Source organism: Chiloscyllium plagiosum, chromosome 5, assembly GCF_004010195.1.
Source record: "Chiloscyllium plagiosum isolate BGI_BamShark_2017 chromosome 5, ASM401019v2, whole genome shotgun sequence".
In the NCBI taxonomy this organism is placed as follows: domain Eukaryota; kingdom Metazoa; phylum Chordata; class Chondrichthyes; order Orectolobiformes; family Hemiscylliidae; genus Chiloscyllium; species Chiloscyllium plagiosum.
Window position 1 is genome coordinate 33,449,239 of NC_057714.1, and position 23,527 is coordinate 33,472,765.

At 39.6% G+C, this 23,527-nt stretch overlaps 1 protein-coding gene across 8 annotated transcripts in view; it reads left to right on the top strand.

The window, feature by feature from the left end:
* The window catches only part of dgkb (diacylglycerol kinase, beta), a 788,800-nt gene that overhangs the window by 221,820 nt on the left and 543,453 nt on the right, over window positions 1-23,527 (top strand). For all 8 annotated transcript variants that reach the window (XR_006311661.1, XM_043689831.1, XM_043689832.1 and 5 more), the window contains 2 exons: window positions 3,305-3,354; window positions 12,308-12,382. Coding sequence is in view for 7 of the 8 variants with exons in the window: in XM_043689831.1 (XP_043545766.1) it covers window positions 3,305-3,354; window positions 12,308-12,382 (125 nt within the window). In the remaining variant the exon portion in view is untranslated. The remainder of the gene's footprint in view (window positions 1-3,304; window positions 3,355-12,307; window positions 12,383-23,527) is intronic.

The window sequence follows — 23,527 nt, forward strand, 5'->3', positions numbered from 1 at the left end:
TAACCAATGTCCTGTACAGCCGCAACATGACCTCCCAGTTCCTGTACTCAATACTCTGACAATAAAGCAATGCGTACCTAATGCCTTCTTCACTATCCTATTTACCTGTGACTCTACTTTCAAGGAGCTATGAACCTGTACTCCAAGGTCTCTTTGTTCAGCAATCTTCCCTCAGACCTTACCATTAAATGTATAAATCCTGCTCTGATTGGCTTTCCCAAAATGCAGCACCTCACATTTATCTAAATTAAACTCCATTTGCCACTTCTCAGCCCATTGGCCCATCTGATCAAGATCCCATTGTACTGTGAGGTAATCTTCTTTGCTGTCCACTACACCTCCAATTTTGGTGTCATCTGCAAACTTACTAACTATACCTCCTATGTTCACATCCAAATCATTTATATAAATGATGAAAAGTAGAGGACCCAGCACCGACCCTTGTGGCACTCCACTCAACACGGGCCAACAGTCTGAAAAATATTCCGCCACTACTACCCTCTGTCTTCTACCTTTTGCGCCTGTGCTGTATCCAAATGGCTAGTTCTCCCTGTATTCCATGAAATCTAACCTTGCTAACCAGTCTCCCAATGGGGAGCCTTGTCGAATGCCTAACTGAAGTCCATATAGATCATGCACAGCAGGTCAGGCAGCATCCTGATGCTGCCTGACCTGCTGTGCTGTTCCAGCAATAAAGTTTCGGCTTTGATCTCTAGCGTCTGCAGACCTCACTTTCTCCTCCATATAGATCATGTCTGATGCTCTGCCCTCATCAATCCTCTTTGTTACTTCTTCAAAAAACTCAATCAAGTTTGTGAGACATGATTTGCCATTCACAAAGCTGTGCTGACTATGCCTAATCAGTCCTTGCCTTTCCAAAAAATGTACATCCTGTTCCTCACGATTCCCTCCAACAACTTGCCCACCACCGAGGTCAGGCTCGCTGGTCTTTAGTTCCCTGCCTTGTCCTTACCACCCTTCTTAAACAGTGGCACCACGTTAGCCAATCTCCAGTCTTCTGGCATCTCACCTGTGACTATCGATGATACAAATATCTCAGCAAGAGGCCCAGCAATCACTTCTCTAGCTTCTCAGAGTTCTCTGGTATACCTGATCAGGTCCTGGGGATTTATCCACTTTTATGCATTTCAAGACATCCAGCACTTGCTTCTCTGTTATATGAATATTTTTCAAGATGTCACTATCTATTTCCCTACATTCTACATCTTCCATGTCCTTTTCTACAGGAAACACTGATGCAAAATACTCCTTTAGCATCTCCCGCGGCTCCACACAAAGGCCGCCTTGCTGATCTTTGAGGAGTCCTATTCTCTCACTAGTTACCCTTTTGTCCTTAATGTATTTGTAAAAACCCTTTGGATTCTCCTTCACCCTATTTGCCAAAGCTATCTCATGTCCCCTTTTTACCCTCCTTATTTCTCTGTAAAGTAGTCTCCTACTGCCTTTATACTCTTCTAAGCATTCACTCGATCTATCCTGTCTATACCTGACATATGCTTCCTTCTTTTTCTTAACCAAACCCTCAACTTCTTTAGTCATCCAGCATTTTCTACATCGACCAGTCTTACATTTCACCCTAACAGGAATATACTGTCTGTGGACTCATGTTATCTCACTTCTAAAGGCTTCCCATTTTCCAGCCATCTCTCTTCCTGCAAACATCTGCCCCCAATTAGCTTTTGAAAGTACTTGCCTGATATCATCAAAATTAGCCTTCCTCCAATTTAGAACTTCAACTTTTAGATCTGGTCTATCCTTTCTCATCGCTATTTTAAAACTAATAGAATTATGGTCGCTGGCTCCAAAGTGCTTCCCCATTGACACTTCAGTCACCTGCCCTGTCTTATTTCCCAAGGGTAGGTCAGGTTTTGCACTTTCTCTGGGAGGTACATCCATATACTAAATCAGAAAATGTTCTTGTACACAGTTAACAAATTCCTCTCCATCTAAACCCTAAACCACCCTATTATTCTTACGGATAACTGAGATCTTCTTACAAACTTGTTTCTCAATTTCACACTGACTATTAGGGGGTCTATAATACAATCTCAATAAGGTGATCATCCCTTTCTTATTTCTCAGTTCCACCCAAATAACTTCCCTGGATGTATTTCTGGGAACATCCTCCCTCAGTACAGCTGTAATGCTATCCCTTATCAAAAACACCAGTCTCCCTCCTCTCTTGCCTCCCTTTTTGTCCTTCCTGTAGCATTTGTATCATGGAACATTAAGCTGCTGGTCCTGTCCATCCCTGAGCCACACTTCAGTAATTGCTATGATATCCCAGTCCCAGTTTCTGACCTTGCCATGCACCCTCTGAATGTTTGTGTTATGCTTTTATTTCAGCTTTCTGCACCATTGTTGCCATATTGACAAATCTTAGCTCAAGTGTTCTTAAAATTATTTGTCATTATTGTCACACATTATGTGTACTGAAACTAATGGGTCAGTCTGACAACCACAATCGATTGATGATTATGTTGCTTGGCAATAAAGTAAACTGTGTGTCAGTTTTCAATAAAAACTATGCCATTATTAGCAGTACAAAAAGCTGCACTTGCTAGATTTGTCCACCCACCTGTCAGGTATGTTTTTGGGACTTGATTAGGAATCATACAACAATGGTTAATAGCTAGTTTAGGAAAATAGTTGGCTTCTTTGTATTGTGTTATTAGATACTGTGGGCAAATCAGGGATTCTAACTTGATATGATGAATTTCTGAAGGTACTAACAAGTCAAATGCACTTGTATTTAACAGCATTAATTTTATTACAATCCTGACAACCTTTTTTGTAATAACCTTGCACTACACTCTGAAATGTTCAGAATTACTTATTTGTTAAACATAATTATCAAAATTCTCTATGAACTGCTTCTTCAGCAATGTATAATGTACGTTTCTGAAACAATGCAAGTAATTTATTGGAGAGGTAATTTGATTGATATTAACAAAAAGGAAATTCTATTTCATCTTACCCTTCTATTTAAAGGCAGCTATCAATTATCCAAGCAGATGAAAATACATGAAGTAACGTGCAATTTAACAGTTCTTTAAATATTGCACATTTAAATGTTATTTATAACTGTGAAATACAAACCATAATCTATACAACATTCTACTACAATAGCGATAATTGCAAATCAGATAATTCCAGTTATAATGGTATGAGAGAATGTTCAGCAACAATAGTGGTAATAGTTATATAGTGAGTATACTTATGATGGAAACTTAAAACTCCATCAGCATTTTTATTTTTAATAAACTTTTCTTTTTCTTTTTAGTTATGTTCCGCCTTTATGACACTGATGGAAATGGATCGCTTGATAGCTCGGTAAGCTGATGAGAAACCTATCAATCAATGCAGTTATATTATTTATATTTTATGGTAGACAGACAATTGATGCCTCGGCAAAAGTGAGGACCGCAAATGCTGGAAATAAGAGTCTAGATTAGAGTGGTGCTGGAAAAGCAAAGCGGGTCAGGCAGCATCCAAGGAGCAGGAAAATCGACGTTTCGGGCAAAAACCCTTTTTCAACACCACTCTAAACTAGACAATTGATGTTTGCTTACCTATTTAAATGTTTATGTGACAAACATATTTCTCAAATGAGGTTTTTCTTTGTTAAAATGTTATATATGTTTCACTATTGTTTATGTATATGCCTTGTTGACTCTGTAGTGCAGTGAATTAGAGAAGATGTGCCATTATCTTTGGTTGAGAATTCCATTTGTAATTAAATGGTTAGAGTAGCAAAATAGATTAAAAATAAATTTTCAATGCTATGATAAACAAAGACTTATGTCAGAGTTCTTATTGGGACAATATCCTGTCCAAGAAAAGCAAAGGACAGAGATCATGTGTGGCTTCAAAGTTCAATAAGAATTTTAACAAAAGCACAACCAGCTCCTGCAAACTTAGACTGTCAAAATTCTTCAAGCAAAATGAACAGTCCCCACCATTCCCACACGCACCATTGCAATGTAATGACATATACTCTTAAAATGATATGCATGTACCCAACATCTCTCTCTTAATATTTTTTGATCCAGGCACTGATTTTTCCAGGTGGATTTTAAATTTCAATGTTCACTGAGCTTTCTCAAACCTGTCAGCAGTCTCTTTATCTCAGTATGCAGAAGCACACAGGCAAGTCAGAGGATACATTATTCTCCTTCCTCTTTTACTCTCTCCCCTAAAGTGCCACTAAACTCCAATGGTTCCAATTTGCTTCTGCTTTAACAGATCACATTGTACGGCTGTTAGATGCATTAATCTAATTCTCTTCTCACGTGTCCCATTCTGTCTTGTTTTGCATATCCTGTTTTACCTCTCCCAGGCATGCCATCCACCTTCCGTCTCTCTTTACCTGCTCCTTAACAGTCCTACTGTAGCTCTTCAATATGGTCACCTCGCTCAACCACAGAGTCCCTTAAAGCCATGCTCACTGCTCCACTAATCACTGTTCATAAGATATGATGACATAGGAGCAGGATTAGGCCATTTGGCCCATCGAGTCTGCTCTGCCATTTGATCGTGGCTGAAATGCTTCTCAGCCCCATTTTCCAGCCTTCTCTCTATATCCCTTCAACCCATTACTAATTAAAAATCTGTCTAACGCTTCAAGTTTACTCAGTGTCCCATCATCCACTGTACTCTAAGGGAGCAAATTCCACACATTCACCCTTTGGGAGAAGTATCTTCTCCTCAACTCTCTTTTAAATTTGCTACCCCTTATCCTAAGGTTATGACCTCTCATCCTAGAATGCCCCACAAGACAAAGCATCTCCTCCACATCTATTTTATCCTGACCTTTTGTCATCTTGAATACCTCAATTTGATCTCCTTTGATTCTCCTAAATTCTCGAAAGTATAAGCCTAAACTGTTCAATCTCCCTTCATACGACAAACCCCTCGTCTCTGGGATCAATTTAGTGAACCTCCTCTGAACTGTCTCCAATGCCACTACATCTTTCCTCAAATAAGGGGAGCAAAACTGCACACAGTGTTCCAGATGTAGTATCATCAATGCCTTGTATAGTTCAACAATACTTCCTTACCTTTATATTCTAATCCTTTAGCTATAAAAGCCATCACTCCATTCACTTTCTTTATTATCTGCTATACCTGCATGCTGGTTTTCTGTGACATGCATGATGAATCCCAGATCCCTCTGCATGGAGCACCCTAAAGTCTATCGCCATTTAGATAATAGCTGGCCTTCCCATTTTCCCGACTAAAATGCATGAGCTCACACTTTTTTATGTTAAACTCAATCTGCCACATTTGGCCCACTCTCCTAACCTACCTATATCCATTTGCAACGTTCTTATTTCCTCATTGCAATTTACAATATCGCCTATTTTTGTGTCATCCACAAATGTGGCTACAGAGCCTTTTATCCCTGTATTCATGACATTAATATAGATTGTAAATAGCTGGGGTACAAAGGCAGAACCCTATGGCACCCCACTAGTTACTTCATGCCATCCAGAAAAAAAAATTAGCCCAACTCTCTGAATTCCATCCGTCAGCTAGTCACCCATCCAACATCAGTCTCCTAATCTGACTGCTCCTCCACTTGGAGATTTCCTTTCTCACTTTGTTGCTGCACCTCTAATCACAGCTGTATTTTGCCTTGTTCTGTCCAGCCAAATGCGCTGTTTTCATTATGTGTAATGTTCAGCATTACGGCTGCTTAAGCTCACTATTGTGAGCAGCCTGTTTGTTACAATGTGTGGCACATTCAAGAATTTTCATGGCCCTGCGTGCTCGCACTTTAGAAGAAACACTAAATCCAGTCCTGCCACTAGCAAACACTAAATGAGTAAGTCATTCATGGTGGTTGGAAAAGTAAATTAGTTCAATGAGAATACATTAATAATGTTTGAAATAGAAGAGCAAGCCTTGCCATCCTGTGGCTGACCTTTATCTGAGCATGAGTTGTTATGGGTGTCATCTGAAAGCTGATGTCCTTCTCTACTTATCAGAGTTAATATAGAAAAGTATAGAAGTTTATTTGCTGAAATAGAACAATTTATTCTCTTCTCGCCAAATTTATCTATATAATGTTAAATATTTTAATAATTTCTATTATTTGTCTAAGAAAAAAATGTTAACTCACTAAAGTTGTATAAATTTGAGGTCAAAGTTAAAAAAAACGTATTCTTGTAACTTTTGTAAATTTTCCACTAGTAAAAGACTTCAAATTATCATACTGGCAATAATTCTATAAAAGATACCAGTAATTCAAAAAGCTACATTTCTGCTGGTAATGAAAAAGTCTGTATCAGCGAGCAACAGAAGTTGGTCATACAATGTCAAGCATTTTGCATGATATTTGCTGTAGTCTCATTTCTAAATGTGTATTTTACCATATCGCTGTGCAACTAAGATTGGTTCAGTGGTTATTATCTCACATTTTTCTCTTGTAACATGCAATCTATTCTGTTGAATTTTAAAAGTTACCACAAGTACATGCAAAGCCAACCTGGCAAATACTTTCCACTTCCTTCATTGCAAAGTTTTCAGTGTTGCTATATTTGTGCTTTCATTCTTTAATATTTTTGAGGAATCATGTTTAACAGATTGTGAAAATTGGTTCAGTGGGACGGCTGTGGAGATGCTGAAACTTGTTTTTTTCCCCAAGAAGATTATTTGGAAGAACTTCAATACCTTTGCAAAAAAAAAGTATTCAAGAGACAAGTAAAATAAACAGTCAGAGCCTGACAGAATAAGGGACTATTTCGAATTGTTAGCAGAGAAATCAAATGGCTGGACTCATGACTGTCAGGAGTTTTCGGATATTGTTTAGAAATGTCAGTTTGAGTGTTGTCAGCGAAGAGAATAGCTACCCAACCCACCCCCCAACCTTTTTGAGAGCCCATGTGAGAGCTGGGAAAAACTCATGTAACCATTGTCATAGGAAGCTCCCCTATGACATCTCCAGATTAAACTGCTTCTGAAAAGACCCCAGTGGCAATCACATGCGCCTTGTAACCTGCCTGTGTGGACCAAGATGCCAGAACAAAAACCATTTGGAACATTTCTTATCCTATCCTCTTCCATCAAAGAATTAACAAATACATTGTCAAAGCAATTTCCTTTTCAAATTGACTTTTGCAGAGAAATCATTTTTATTTTGTCTTTAACTGCTGGGATGGGGGTGCTGATGGTGGTGTTGTAAAGTCAACTTAATATTTATACTTTTTCAAGCTGTGTCTGATCCGATTTGTATTTTTGTTGTATAAGTCGTATTTTATATAGTTAATAAATAATTTTGTCTTTTTTAAGGAATCCGGTGGACAGATTTGTTTAAAATTATGAAAGTAATCCAGCACCTAATATGTTACAAAACCAGTTAGTTTATCTTAGTGTTGTTAGAGCACTGGGAGGACTTCCTCCACTTGTCTGTTAGGTAAATTTAAGAAGTTTTTAATTTAATATCTCATCCAATGAAGCAATAATTTCATGCTTCTTTTTGTGTTCATATAAAGTTCTATGCAGTCAGATTAGAATGTCACCAGAACTGTTCAACACAAATACTGGGTAATAAGTTGTGTAACACATTAGCTGCTAGTGTGTTTTTCCATTCTACTGCTAATCAATTCATATGGTTAACAATAAAACCATTCAAATCCTTTTACAGAACTGTTTAAAAACCTTGCAACTCAACGTGCCATTTTTTTTGCAAAGTCTTCTCAAACAGCTCTTCCCAATTCAATGTTTACAAATGCTATGAGTAGTTATTTTATTGACTACCCTTTGTTGATTTATATAGTTAACTGATCCCTCTGCCCCTGTTTTAAAAGTAGGAATCGAAGTTATAACTCAGACTCATGTTGCTGTCATCCCAGTTATTTATGTAAGAGACAAGCTTTGCTCATGGGTAATACTCAGTCAACAATAGCATAATACAACCAGTAAATGCTGGAAAGACTGGCAGGGACTGCAGACAGTGAAACAGAGTTAAGATTTGAGACCTGCCCTTGCATGAAGAGTGTGGCTGAGCATCACTTCCAGGTCTGAATACTGTATTGACCATCCTAGGAGGGTTAGTGGGTGGCTGCCACTCCAGTGAGATGAGTTTGTGTTGGAGGCCTGGTGCGCACTTCAGGCCAAATAATGACAAGCCATCTTGATGGGATTCCTGGGCTTGACCTTCAGTGGTTATAAGGGAGTAGCTGTCAGGTACTGGGTGTATAGGTTTTGCAGACGTAAGCAAATCTTCAGGAAGATCATCTGTAAGCAGGGGCTCATTGGACAGCGGACACAACACATCTCTTTTTGCAGTTCCTCCCAGTTCCATCTTAAAGCCAAACTTACTGGGATGGGGAATGTTCTACACAACATTTCAAGTTTGTCTCCACCAATGATCTTTTCTTTGAAGGGCAGCACAGTGGCTCAGGCGTTCGCACTGCTGCCTCACAGCATCAGGGACCTGGGTTCCATTACAACCTTGGGCGGCTGTGGAGATTGTACATTCTCCCCGTGTCTGCGTGGGTTTTCTCTGGGTGCTTCAATTTCCTCCCACAGTCTTCGGTGAGCACATTCAGTGAATTGGCCATGCTAATTTGCCGTAGTTTCCAGGGATGTGTAGGTTAGGTGTGTTAGTCAGGGGAAATGTAGTGTAATAGGGTAGGGGACTGACTCTGAGTGGGATACTCTTTGGAGGGTCGGTGTGGACTTGTTGGGCCAAAATGGCCTGTTTCCACACCATAGGGATTCTGTGATGGCATCTGCAGTATTTTTATCAAAGGCAGAATACATATATGAACTTTAGAAATAGGCCAAAGCTACCTTGTTTCTATTGGAAAGTTATTTACTGCAAGTTATAAGAATGTTGGAGTATAATTCCTCATTTGTAAAAAAAATTATCTAATGTACAATTTTCCAGGAGAGCTGGAAGTATGATCTTGCTGTCTGCAAATTGCCATGGTAGTCTTTGAAACGGCAGTGACAGCATGTCAGAGAGTTATTTGGCTGTGGAAGATGCCATATTGATGTAAGCTATTTCTTCTTTACATGATTCGTATATAAAGGTTATGTCAGCCACAGAGTGAAAACACTTCAGAACAATTTGTAAGACAGTTTTGGTAGTTAAAATTATCCAAAATGAAGTAAGAGGAATCTCTGACTTTTGAAGCTTTTAAAGCAAGTTTTGGAACAAAGAGCGATAGGGATAACGCAGTAACCTTCATGGGTCTCTGCTCGAGGCAGATTTTTACCACCTGGTAGCTAGCCCAGAGTCTCAATGCTTTTCTTAGATGGAATCTATGTGACTATTAATGGCTCACTTAGGCAGTCTGGATGCAAATGGATAAAAAAACGTTACACTTCACAAATCTTCAGGTGGGTTTAGATCACAGAATTATAATTTTGCTTTTGAGTCGTGGGGATTTACTTCTACAAGACTCAAGAGTGACTGTATGAGCTGATGGTCTCAGCCTTTTTAGCCACAGCTCACAAGCCTGAATAGAACTCCACAAAGCACAGATACACATGTGGTCCCTATCAATACTTCAATTATAGGGGAGCACACCACAGGGATAGTCCAGTAACTCTCATATTCTCATGAACCACATCAGTAGAAAGCTGATGGACTATCCTGCCAAAATCTGGAAACCCAGCATTCTCTACAGCATGCATAATTTTCTGACCAAATGGGCAATATGAATTCAGAATGGAGAAGATCACTGGAAGAATAGATTCTCTTCAATATGGAAGCAGGCCCTTTGGCCGAACAAGTCCACATCGACCCTCCGAAGAGAATCCACCCAGACCCATTCCCCTACATTTACCCCTGACTAATGCACCTAACACTTTGGGCAATTTAGCACGCCGATTCTCCTGACCTGCACAACTTTGGAATGCGGGAGGAAGGAACAAACCCGCGCAAACACAGGGAGAATGTGCAAACTCCACACAGACAGTTGCACGAGGCAGGAATTGAACCTGGGTTCCTGGTGCTGTGAGGCAGCAGTGCTAAGCACTGAGCCACCGTACCACCTTAAGAGGACAGTGGCAAGAAGAAAGATATGATTAGCAGTGATGTCCAGCAAGTAGACTGGCATGACCACGAGACTGAAAGCTGATTTTAGCAACAGATATCGCTTGTCACTGATTATCTTACTATTGAGACTTCTGAGTGCATTGAGTTTAACACAGCTAGAGTTACAGCTGACATTATGGTGGCTGTCTATCTCTGAATAATTTCCTGAAGCATTAACAGCACTTTCTGGCAAAACTGAGCAGGCCTAACGGCGTGTGTGGAGAACAGACAGAGTTCATATTCCGGGTTCAGTGATCCTACTTCAGAACTGATTCAGTCCTGTTCCAATACATCACAAAGTTCATCGAGGCGATCATTTTGGCTGCAATATTGAGTGCACCAGCACCGTACTTACACTATCTTCCTTTCTCTAGCCTCTCTAAATTTAGGGTGTTGCTCCTGAAGTTTGTTTTAAGCTTGATAGTAATATTGTGAGAACCATAGGTGAGCAGATTGAAGTGACAACCGCAGTCAGAGTGAACGGTTAGGAGATTATAGTTGTATTCATAAACTATAATGTGGAGGAACTGGTGTTGGTCTGGGGTGCACAAAGTTAAAACCTTGCAAAACCAGGTTATAGTCCAACAGGTTTATTTGGGAGTACTTGATTTCAGTGTGCTGCACCTTCTTCAGGTAACTAGTGGGGCAGGATCATAAGACACAGAATTTATAGCAAAAGGTCAGTGTCATGCAATTAAAATGTTATATTGAACAAACCTAGATTGTTGTGAAGTCTTTCATCTTTTAGAATGGGTTGCAGGTTTTGGTTCATTAATATCTAAATCTCAGAACTTTTTAAAGTCACATTCTTGAGATAACAAGATTTTATAAAACAAGATGACATTTCAGCTCAGGCAATGTATCAAAGGTGTGAGGTTAGAGTCTGTCTGTATCCCAATCTTGAGTCAGACTGGTTCTATTTCCATTTATAAAATATTGTATGGATTGACTGCCTGCAGGTTATGCACTTTTGGAGCAAAAATAGAATGTATCTGCAAATGCAAACTCACAGCATAAATTTATTTGTATGTCCATGCGAGGGAGAGTGAGTGAGTGTGTGTGTGAGAATGTGAGGGGTGTATGCATGTGTATGAGAGAGGGTCTGTGTGAGTATGTAAGAGCATGTGTGTGTGTGTGTGTATAGTGTAGTGGGATCACTTGTAGTGTGACATGAACCCAAGGTCCCAGTTGAGGCAATCTTCCTGGGTACTGAACTTGGCTATCAGTCTCTGTTTGGCCACTCTACATTGTTGTCTATCCTCATGTCCGTCCTGGAGGATGGTCACCTGAAGATCTGAGGCCGAATGTCCCTGACCGTTGAAGTGTTCCCCAACTGGGAGGGAACACCCCTGCCTGGCGATTGTTGTGCAGTGTCCATTCATCCATTGTCATAGTGTCTGCTTGGTCTTACCAATGTACCATGTTTTGGGGCATCTTTGCCTGCAGGGTGTGAGATAGACAATATTTGGCTGAGCAACATGAGAAGCTGCTGTGTGCATGGGGAGTAGTGTCCATGTGTAATGGTGGTATCTGTGTCAATACTCTGACACGTCTTGCAGTGGTTGCCATGACAGGGCTGTACTGTGTTGTGATCAATGTCCTGAAGGCTGGGCAGCTTGCTGCGAACAATGATCTGTTTAAGGTTTGGCGGTTGTTTAAAGGCAAGAAGTGGAGGTGTAGGGAAGGTCATGGAGAGGTGCTCATCCTCCTACAATCCTTCGAATGGATGAGAGACTTAACAGCAATCTTGGTTTGTTCAATATATCGTTTTAATTGCATGACACTGACCTTTTGCTATCAATTCTATGTCTTATGATCTTGCCCCACTAGTTACCTGAAGAAGGAGCAGCACACTGAAATCAAATACTTCCAAATAAACCTGTTGGACTATAACCTGGTTTTGTGTGATTTTTAACTTCGTAAACTGTCACCACTGGTGTACTTCATTTCTATACCACTTAAATAATATACTTTTTCATCTGAATAATGAGCATGTGAGTATAGTGGATAAGACAATCAGCTGGAAAGGGGATGAGATCCATGTGGTGTCACATCCCTGTTAATACTATAAACGTTTCCATGACTGTTCGCTTTGTAGTTCCTAAGATCACTTTTTCCTCCATGCACAAATATTTCAGTCTTTATAAAAGCTTCTCATTAAATGTTTTCAAAAGAAACCAGTAGAAATAAAAATTTGGATTGTTTTTTCAATGATTTTTTTTTCCTCTTCTCCAGGAGCTTGACCAGATCATCAGTCAGATGATGCATGTAGCAGAATATCTTGAATGGGATGTGACGGAACTCAAACCAGTATGTAGTTTCAACTATCACTCACTTGGTGGTGCTATAAGAACACTGGTACACTTGGGATGGAACCCTTAAAAATGCTTCTTAAATATCAATAATTGAAAGGATTCCATTTTAATAAAGATTTGCTTTTTGTGGAATTAAATATTTTTTAAGACAAAATGCTGCATGTTGTCCTTAGGGATGTTGCTGATCATTGACACTGAGATCTAAAGCCCTGAATACCAGTTGTTGATAATTAGTGCACAGACATGAAATTGTGTAAAAATATTCAGTAACTTGCTCAGACAGGTTTAGAATTCTAGGAGCAGTCCAGTGTCCCTGAGGGATATTTATTGACATATTGATACTTGACAAGGCAGACGTTTTAGATTTTGATCAGCAGAAGTATAGGTTTGCATCAGAAGAGTAATAGAATATTTTTAGTAACAAAATGTACGATAATCTGAAAAAATGGTTTTAACAGTAATACTGTAATAAAACCAATTGACGTCACGGTTCTTAGTCAGATATAGAACTTGAGACATGAATGTTTGCAACAGTCACAGAAACAACTTTCCAATGCATTGACCTTTCTGCCTCCTCCCCTTGCATGTACAAGCAAAAACTACCTTCATGTATCAGAAACAATAACCAGTAATAGAATGATTTCAGAGTAGTAATCTCAGCGTTCAGATTGTTTGTGACACATTTGCTTCTACAGTTCACAATGTCATTTGATTTCTCTCAGTTAAATTGTTGTAATTATTGCCAGTCATCTATTATTCTCTGTAATTAGCAAAAATACAAACAATTCTGTACATGATTTATCATTTAAATTCTGTTCCAGTGAAGAATGGTTCTATTGTTGTGATAATCTGAAACAAGACTGTAATGTCACTGATATCTTTAGGTCATTACGCAGCAATCTAATGAAAACAAATTGGAAGTGATTCTTTGTTGCTGAAGCATGTTGTTGATATCACCAGGGCACATGCAATATACCAAGAAATTGTGTCATTAATAACTTCTGGTGAATTATTTCCATTTTGGTTCTATATCTGCTTCCTTCTTTGCCACATTGTGCCCAAAGAGATTGTCAGTTAACTAATTCCAGATCTCATCAATACTGCTTTGGAATTAGTTCATTTATCCAAGCATGATCTGACCGAATTTAATCTCATTCACTTTGTTTCTTTTGCCTACTTGATCTCCATTTCGTGAAACAGGTCATGTTGTATAAGTCAACCTTTGAAACTTCGGAAACTCTTGCAAAAACAGGAGTCAACTTAGTTGCTGAGAATAAACTGAACCATTGGCATGGGTATGGGTGGCCACCATTTTGAAATGTGGAAAAAAAAGACAATTATTCATATTAAATTAAACCAAATTACTGAAAAAACTTTTACTATTAAAATGCCTTTAACCATAATTAAAGAGTTTTACCCCGATCAATTATTTTGACAACAGGCATATGCTTCATCAGATTCATTTTTGTCTCACTTCAGTCTGGCATCACAGTAAGGATCCTCCACTGGATCAGGTGTAGCCAGTGTTGGTTTCATACTCATCATCCTCACAACAAATCATGCTCAGCGACATACATTGAATTGGATATTGCACATTTTTGAACAATCTAATAGTTTGTGCTTTAATACCATCATGCAGTTTGATGACAAAACCGCATAAAACATCAAATGTGGCAGAATACATATTTGCACTGTTTTTTTGTGAAGCTTTTCTCTACATCAATCATCTATCTAGTTGGTTCATGACATCAGTAGCATATTGAGAGAGATATCCAAAGATTTTAACCAAGGACCTAAACTCCCAAAATAAGTCCAATTTATGTGGTATTTCTTTCCAAGTGTCTCTTAATCTCATTGAGATCCAAGCATGTTCTATATGAATAAACTGTACACTTCATGGAGCTCATTGGATTCCCAATTGTACATATTATTGATCCACAAATTCACTTCATACATATCATCAAACCACTTCCACTGACATGCACAGGAATTCCAGCAGGGAACTTGATTTCCATAATGGGTATACACTTAAAAATTATCAGAGGCTTTAATTTTTGTCCATTGTCCAGTGCAGGCTATTATCATCAGGTGTTGTGTCTTCTCACATACTGTAGTTTTCTCAAGAACTGTTTCCAAACCTCCTCCTCCACAATTAGGTTCTTGAGTATGTTGGAATTCATGAGTATTTCATCCATGTTGGCAACACAGTATATTGGGTATTTCCATTTCTTTCACTGTCTGATGAAGATTTACTGGAAACTGGTAATTTTATCATTGAGGACTTTTGGCAGTCTTTAGGTAATTTTGGTCTCCTGCCACAATACATCTTTGTTTTATAAAGCAGTGACAAGAACTAGCCATTTACTAGTTTTGCTGGGCTCCCAGCCTCCTGGTGGTGTTGTGACAACTATTGAGAACCCATTCTGACAAATGCTTCTCGTGATCAGGCAGGTGGCTTGTCCCTCTTCTCAAGGCGCATTTAAATCTTGGCTACATCTTTCAGTATAGATTCCTTCTTTCACATGACACCAGTTTTATCAACAACACTAAACTCCCTGACTACAGAAGTTATTTAATAAGTTTTTAAGTGTTTAGGGCCTTAAGCTTGAAACCAGCTTAATTCTTCTTTACTTTTGTTGAACCTTTTCATTTCACTTTGTTGTTTGCTATATTCAATGTGTTCTTGTGGTTGAGCCTTAAACTCCTGTACGTGTTCACAACACAGCCCATGTAGTTTGCTGAATTCCTTGCACGAGTTGTGAGGTACCCGAAAGTAAAACACGAATTTGTTGCGTAGAAAAATCGAGACTAACTACTGCTGCAGATGCAGCAAGTAATGGCTGAACTGACTGGATCAGTTTTTATGGTGAGTACATGCATAAATATTTTTCTGGGATTTGAGAAATGCATCATCTTATAGCAAGGTCTACAATTGTTAGGTACCTATTCCTGATGAAGGGCTTTTGCCCGAAACGTCGATTTTGCCTGTCCACGGATGCTGCCTGAATTGCTGTGCTCTTCCAGCACCACTAATCCAGAACCTTAAATGCTAGCTGTGCGGGGATTGATAGCAATTCCTGCTTGGAAAGTCAAGATCATTAAAGCAACTACTGGCAACCTAATGCTCAGGTATTTTTTGTTAATCTGGCCTGCTTCTCTGGACAGAATTTTACATTATAAATGACTGTTTAGGAACATTCCACTGAAGAGACATTGCAATGCAACAAGTCTCATTGCAAATTACTCTCACTTCGGTATCTGTTGATTGGAATTCCACAAATACTCACAAAATTCTGTGGATGCTGGAAAATCTGAACTAAGCACAAAGGGCTGGAGAAACTCAAGCGGTCTGGTAGAATCTATGGAGAGAGAAACAGTTAGTGTTTTGAATCCAGTGTGACTGTCCTTCAGAACTTGAAAGGGTTGGAAAATGGTCATGTTTATATATTTGATCAAGGCAGAGGAGGAGCAAGGGGAACTGATGGTGTGGAGAGGCATTACAAAAGGCAAGGGGGTTGTTAATAGTAGTGAAAAAGAAACAGCTGTAAAATAGTTTTGAATTAAGATGTTAAAAGGAGAAAATGGGTCCACTCTACTGAAAGCAAAGTAAACAAGTTATCAACAATACAAGACTCTGGTGAGGGTGGGTGGGGGAAGGGAAGAGTTATGTAGATGAATGTAATGAAAATGGTGGACAGATGTCAGGCTCTGAAGTTGTGGAATTCATTATGAAGTCTCAGAGGATCTATCGTACCGAAGGGGAGAACATATTTCTTGAGCTTGCATTGTGCTTTATTGGAATACTGTAGCAGATCCAGGACAGAAATGTTAACATGGAAGAGTGAAGTGCTTTACTGAGATGGCAAAGGCAATTTAGCAAAAAACAATTTTCCAACCCCTTTCATAGTGTCATACTAGACTTGAAATGTTACCTTTTCTTTTTGAGTTTCTCCAGCACGTTCTGTGTTTGTTTTGGATTTCAACTAAATTGTTGTGAAGAAAAAAACTATCATCATGCAAGGAAATACAAATGACTGAAGTTCATTCTATCGTGAGTCCGTGCATCAGGAATTGTTTGTGTGAAGAGGTGGAAAACTGTTGCTGTGGCCACCTGACAGAAACCAGCTACGCAGCTTCATTAGCTTGCACTTTGTCAGCCCTCAGAATGTTAGTTTATTTGGGAGACAAAGACACGACAGAGGGAGATCCTGCCCAACAAAGGAGAGAACCGTGTCTAAAAACCACACTTATCCAGCATTCAATTATTAGATTATCCAGCAAGATCGCAATATCCCAATGCTCGGCTAAACTATGTTATTCAGCATTTGAATATCCAGGATTCAATTAACCGAACAAAATTCTCCCTGCCTGTGTCATTTGGATAATCAGGGTTCCTCTGTAGCTGGAGGTGTCGCTGTCCTTTTAGTTAAAGTCTTGCAGAATCAAGCTATATCTTCACAATAGTAGTGTTTACCTCCATCGAAATGGTGTTTTTGGATGGAGTAAGCTTTATTGAATTTGAATTTGAATTTGAATGAAGATGTCATAAACTTGCAATGTCATTTTCATTTATGAACCAACAATAAATAATAAATCCTCAGGCCTGCAATTCTTCCAGATTTTGCAAAGCCAGTGTAATAGAGACTCTTCGGACCCTTTCAGCATCTAAGTCATGTTCTTGTCTGTCTTGTGTGAAGGAGTGAAAGGATATTGCTGCAATTAAATTTCAGATTTGAGACATGAACATTTATTTTTTAAAAATCAAAGCTGTCCTGTGTCTTTTCTTGAGAGCCGTGGCATTCAAGGCACTACAACAGCACTGCAAAACACAACGTGTTGGTTAAAAAGAGTTAGAAAGGGGAAACATCCTACTATCTCACCCAGGTGCATAACTTACAAAGATGTCACTTATGTGTGCATCCAGAAGACTTCAGTACAGTCCTCAATGAATACTTTGCATTTGTGCTTCCTGTGTAAAAGGGCAATACAGGTATAGACATAAGGGTGGAGAGCTTTGAAATAATAGAAAAAATGACATTGTGATAGAGGAGGTGGTCGTAGTGATTGGAGCAAGGTGGATCTCACAGCATGAGTTCCCTGATTGGTGCTGTTAATCTGGTCCAATTGGGGAGCCCTGGCTGATAGATATAAACTGGAGTGTCCACTGCTTGTCACTGGCCACCCCGGTGTTTCCTTTCTTCCTGGTGGTGGAATATAAATAAAGATTTACACACTTGTTGTTCTTCACTTTGTCCGACACCTGCACATACACGACATGGGTGCTCGGGAAAGAATAAGCACTACCGCTGTTAGGCAGTCATGCAGGACAAAAAAAAAGGAAAAAAATAAACAGGAAAAATAAATAAACAGAGGTTCCCTTCTCTCTGAGAGCTGCCTCTGAGAGATTGGACCACTATGTGAAGGACACTCTGTTTTCTGTTAAGGCGGGGTGTTGGGGGGGACTGACCTCTGAACTGCCTGGACCACACAGTCAGTATGTCTTATTACTGCTGTTGGTGTTTCGTACAGAGGAGAAGAGTTTTCTTTTTTGTCTCTCCCCCTTGTTTCAGGTAGACTTTGCTTTGATTTCTTTATTGTTTATTGTGATCGTTTGTTTTCTGGGTTTCTTCCTGTTTAGTTCTATTAATTTGAAGCTGTGCTTAGCTGCGTAAGCAGCTACCACTGCTGTGCTGCTGCAGCCTGAGCCTGGTCTACTACTGCAACCTGGGCCTTGCCTGCAACACAGCATTGTTTCTGCCTGGGCCTACCCACACCTGGGGCCCACTTCCACCACTGCTGCCACTTGGGGCTTGCTTCCACCAAAAAGAGAAAAAAAAACAGAAGTGTCAGGGGATCTGTTCACTCTGTGAGCCAGCTCTGAGATAGCTGCACCAGCTGTAGTAGCATGCATGTGTAAATAAAGAGTGACTTGGTGACGGGATACTGGAGTTTGCAGAGTTATTTCAGTACTGAAGGTTTAACAGCCTTAAAAGTGGACAGATCCTCAAGGTCATGTGAAATGTTGAGGGAGGCTAGTGAGATATTGGGGCCCTCGCAGTAATATTCAAATCTGCTCTGGCCACAAGTGAGGTGCTACAAGACTGCTAATGTTGTCCAATTATTAAAGAGTGCCCATTGACACAAATTGTCTGATCTATTCTAACTGTGCATGCTCACCTCTTAATTTGTTAAATGTACATCTGCATTATAAAATTCTTAATAAAATGTTTTGAAACTACTCTATTTAACAACTTTTTTCCCTCTTCCCATGTCCTTTTTTCATTGTTAATGGTTTGTTAGGTTTATTTAAATTACTTTATTATTTTAATTTATTTCAGAGATTTTACTGCTACTGTGCATGCTCCTGCATGTAAGTAAACACAGCCTATCGACAAAAAAGTAAAAGGGATAGACCAGGAAATTACAGGCTAGTTGATCTAATCTCAGTAGAAGTCATTTGATAGATTTCTAAGAGATAAAGTGTAATGCCCTTGCAAAGGCTCAGATCAATCATTTAGCACTGATTTGTTAAAGGAATTTCATGTTTGTCACATGTAATTTAATTTATTTGAGGAGGTAGCTAAGAGTGTAATGAAGATGTAATGTATTTGATATGGTCTGCATGGACTTCAGCAAGGCAGTTAATAAAGTCCCTCATGGCAGACAGCTTGAGATAGTAAGAGCCTATTAAATCCAATGCTGGTTGAGTCTCAGTTGGAGTTCTGCATGCAAACCTGCTCACCATGTTATAGGAAGGATGTGATTGCATGAGAGTGGGTACAGAGGAGATTTACCATGATATTGCTTATGTTGGAAGATTTGAGCAATGAGAAAAAAAGATTGGGTAACCGAAACTGTTTTTCTTTGAGCAGTGCAGATTAAGAGAGGTCCTGGTAAAGGTGTATAAGATTATGAAGGGCATAGATAGGGTGCTTATAAATGCACTTTTTTCCTTAATGAAGGGTCAGCTAAGAAGAGTAGATTTAGAATTTTTTTTTCACCCAGTAGATGATGGGAGTCTGAAGCTCACTGCGAAAAAGCATGGTTGAGCAACAAACTCTCCACATTTAAGCAATATTTAGATATTTACTTGTGTTGCCAACCTCCAGGACTATGGACCAAAAGCTGGAAAATTGGGTGGATGTAGTCAGATCTTTTTTGACCGGTGTGAATGTGATGGCCCAAATATCCTCCTCCTCCCCTGGAAATATGAGTCGATAGATGAAAATACTCAGATGAAAGTAATTCCTGGTCCAATTTTCATCAATTCTTCCTGACACCAGGAAGGTGACACTAGGGCGGTACGGTGGCTCAATGGTTAGCACTGCTGCCTCATAGCACCAGGGACCTGGGTTCGATTCCATCCTCAGACGACCGTCTTTGTGGAGTTTGCACATTCGCCCTGTGTCTGTGTGGGTTCCCTCTAAGTGCTCCTGTTTCTTCCCACAATCCAAAGATATTCAGGTTAGGTGAATTAGGTAAAAACAATGACTGCAGATGCTGGAAACCAGAGTTTACATTAAAATGGTGCTGGAAAAGCACAGCCGTTCAGGCAGCATCCGAGGAGCAGTAAAATCGACGTTTCGGGCAAAAGCCCTTCTTCAGGAATACAGGAGGTTAGGTGAATTGGCTATGCTAAATTGCCCATAGTGTTCAGGATGTGTAGGTTAGATGCATTAGTCAGGGGTAGATGCAGCGTAATAGGGTAGCGTTATGGATCTGGGTGGGTTACTCTTCGGAGGGTTGGTGTGGGCTTGTTGGGCCAAAGGGCCTGTTTCCACACTGTAGGGAATCTAACTTCTAAAACCAGTGGCCTTTTCCCCCCTCTTCCTTTGTCCACTTCATCTCTATTCTCCCTCTCTTCCATTCTTTATATTCATATTCGACTCTGCTGTCCCTTTTTATCTTTCCCACTTGCACATACGTCATGTCACAGAATGGATCTTCAGCCATTTTATACTTTAAAACTGGAAAAAGTAGGCTGCAAATGCTGGCCACTTGTAGGACACCTGACATCACTTGTGGATTTAAATGATTTATCCTTCTTGAGGAAACAAAAGGAACATTGCAGATTGATACGGAACCAGAAAGGATTTATTAAATTGAATGATTCTTTCAGAAATAAGGACACAGGTTGTCTCAAACACCATGTTAAATAATAGTCCAGGTTATTTTACTCAATATATAAATCATTGTATGATTAGAAAAAAGAAGGACTTTGAACTTGTGGAAATCATATGATCGGTGAGCCATTTTTATATCTGCTTTTTAAATCCAGTTCAAAGCTGTTTGCAGACAGTGGCCCACCAGAAGCCACAGTATTAGCTGAAAGTCAGTCAGCAGCCAAAGAAATGAACAGCAATACCTTGATGGAGGGTGAAGGGAGACAACTTCTCCAACTGCCCCTACTTCAAGATCACTTGAGAACCAACCTCCTTGATATTTTGCAGAAGAAGCTTCAGAGCCTGCTAGGAATCCTTTGCTTTACAAGATCCTTAGTTCATCTTTAAAGCATCAACTTCCTCCAAGTAGCCAGGCCAACCTTGTTGGAGCTGGATAGTATAAACCAGATATACTATGATCTCAAAAGGCTTTACTGGATTTGTGTGTAATCAGTATTTTGTTTTTGTTTTACTGCTGCACAGATCACCAATGTCCCTTGGGAATATTGCCTTTAATCAGTCTTTGTGTGTGCATATGTGTCTATGTGTATGCATGCCGAGGTGAGTGTAGAGATGATGTGCTTCACATTCAGGATGAAAGAGTGAGAAATAAATGCTTCCTCTATTTTAAAACTCACCAGGGCTTGCTGCTTGAAAATTTAACATTCACCAAGGATAAGAAAGATCACATCTTTTACTGCAAAACATGCTGAGAAGTTGTAGTCATGGACATCTGGTTGTGAGGATACACATCCATCAGATTAGATTACCTACAGTGTGGAAACAGGCCCTTCGGCCCAACAAGTCCACACCGACCCTCCGAAGAGTAACCCACCGAGACCCATTTCCCTCTGACTAATGCAACTAACACTACGGACAATTTAGCATGGCCAATTCACCTTGCCTGCACATCTTTGGACAGTGGGAGGAAACCAGAGCAAACCCAAGCAGACATGGGGAGAATATGCAAACTCCACACAGACAGTTGCCCAAGGCTGGAATTGAACCTGGGACCCTGGTGCTGTGAGGCAGCAGTGCTAACCACTGAGCCACCGTGCCATCTTCCAGGTACAGCCATTTCACTCAATGGGACTGCTAAGCTACCAACCTCTACTTGCGCTACCAGTTGTTGGAAGCTGATCACCATTCTTAATCGAACAGCAGCCCCTAAATTGGCTGTTGCCTGTGAAATATAGCCTGGTTCAGACCTAGAAATCTTGGAAAGTCCCATTTCTGGAATTCTATCCACTACTACATCTCTCCTTTCTTAAAGATGCCCTAAAAATGTACCTCTCTACTTGTCCTCATATCTCCTTATGTAGCCGATGCCAAATTTTGTTTGATAACACTCCTAGAAAAGGTTTTGGCTGATTTACTTCAGTCAAGGTGCTAAGCAAATACAAGTTCTTGTTTTCAGTGAGCTCTCCAAGTGAAGCATAAAGTTTGAAATGCAAATTTTGTTGCTGCTGGAAGGTAAAAATGGAAAAAAAGAAATCTGTGCTGCCGAAAGAAATGAAAGTGAGATCCAGGAAATATAGCTTGTTTATAAATTTTATATGGAATTTGAAGTGCCCTCAGCTTTCTTCCTTTACACATTCTGCAACAAAAACCCGCCAAAGATGCATAGTCGGACCTGGTAAATCTATTTCAATTAGGAAAATTCAATCCTGTTTTGTAGCAAAAATTAGCATGCTAATGAGACATTCATTCTTTATATCAGTGTTTCATAAAACAACTAATCACCAGGTAATTCAGTTGATTAGTTGTTCTATGAAATATTGATATGTTGAATTAAAGTGCCTTGTCACTTGTTCATTCACATGGGAGCTATCTCTTTCAGGGCACCTTGATTGCACTAATACTGCTGTCGCTGATACTCAAACTAGACAATATAAATTTCCGACAAATATTTCACTAGAAAATGGTGCAACTGAACTGAAACTTGTGACAACATTGTTTGGTACCCTAGCCCACGTGTCAAATCAATCACTGCCTTTAATAGATTGGTGATTGTATGCATCTGGCTTTATGTAAACAGCTCTGTTGTTATTCAGAACTGTTCTTATTTTAAATATAGGGATACTCCATCTTCCAATATTTTATGAAAACAAGTGACTGATCATCTGTGTAAGGGAGCATTGAATAGGCTACTTCTCCATTTTGAAACATAAAACATGCGCATTCAGTGAAGACCATGAACAGGCCAATTATTTTATCACCAATTAATATAGAAAAGCAATTGACCATCTTATTAACTCAGTAAACAACTCAAAATTTATTAGAATTCTTAGAGGAGCTAACAGGTAAGATTGATGAAGGGGAAGCAGAGGGTTTCATCTATACTTTCTAATCAGTCTGTTAAGGAATATCAGCATATGCACCTCTGGAGCAGGAGCTTTAATCCAAGAATCCTAGCTTGAAGGTAGGGGCACTAACACTATGCCACTTAGAGCCCTTAGCTATGGATGTAATATATTTGGATTTCCATAAGGTGCTTTATAAGGTAAAACATGCTCAGCTGTGTTCCAAGACAAGAGTCTATGGTGCTGAAAGTCGTATGTGCGCATAGATAGTGTATTGGTTATTGAATAGAAGGCAAGAGTGTTGTGAAAAAAGGCGGCATTTTCAGGATGGCAGTTTATAACTGGTGGAGTGCCACAGGGATTAGTGCTGTGGCCACAACTATTTACATTATGTATTAATAACTTGGATAAGAAAAGTCAATGTACTGTCATCACGCTTGTAGATGAGACAAAAATAGGTGGGAAGCCAAGTGATGAGGAAGACAATCTGCAAATAGATATTGTCAGGTTAAGCAAGTGGGCAAACGTTTGGTAGATTGTATATAATGTGAGGACATGCACTTTGGCAGGAAGAATAGAAGACCTGAATATTAGTTGAATGGAGAAAGAAGCAAAACGCTAATGAATGGTGGGATTTGGGAGTGTATGTAGAAATCACAAGCTAGCAACTCTGTT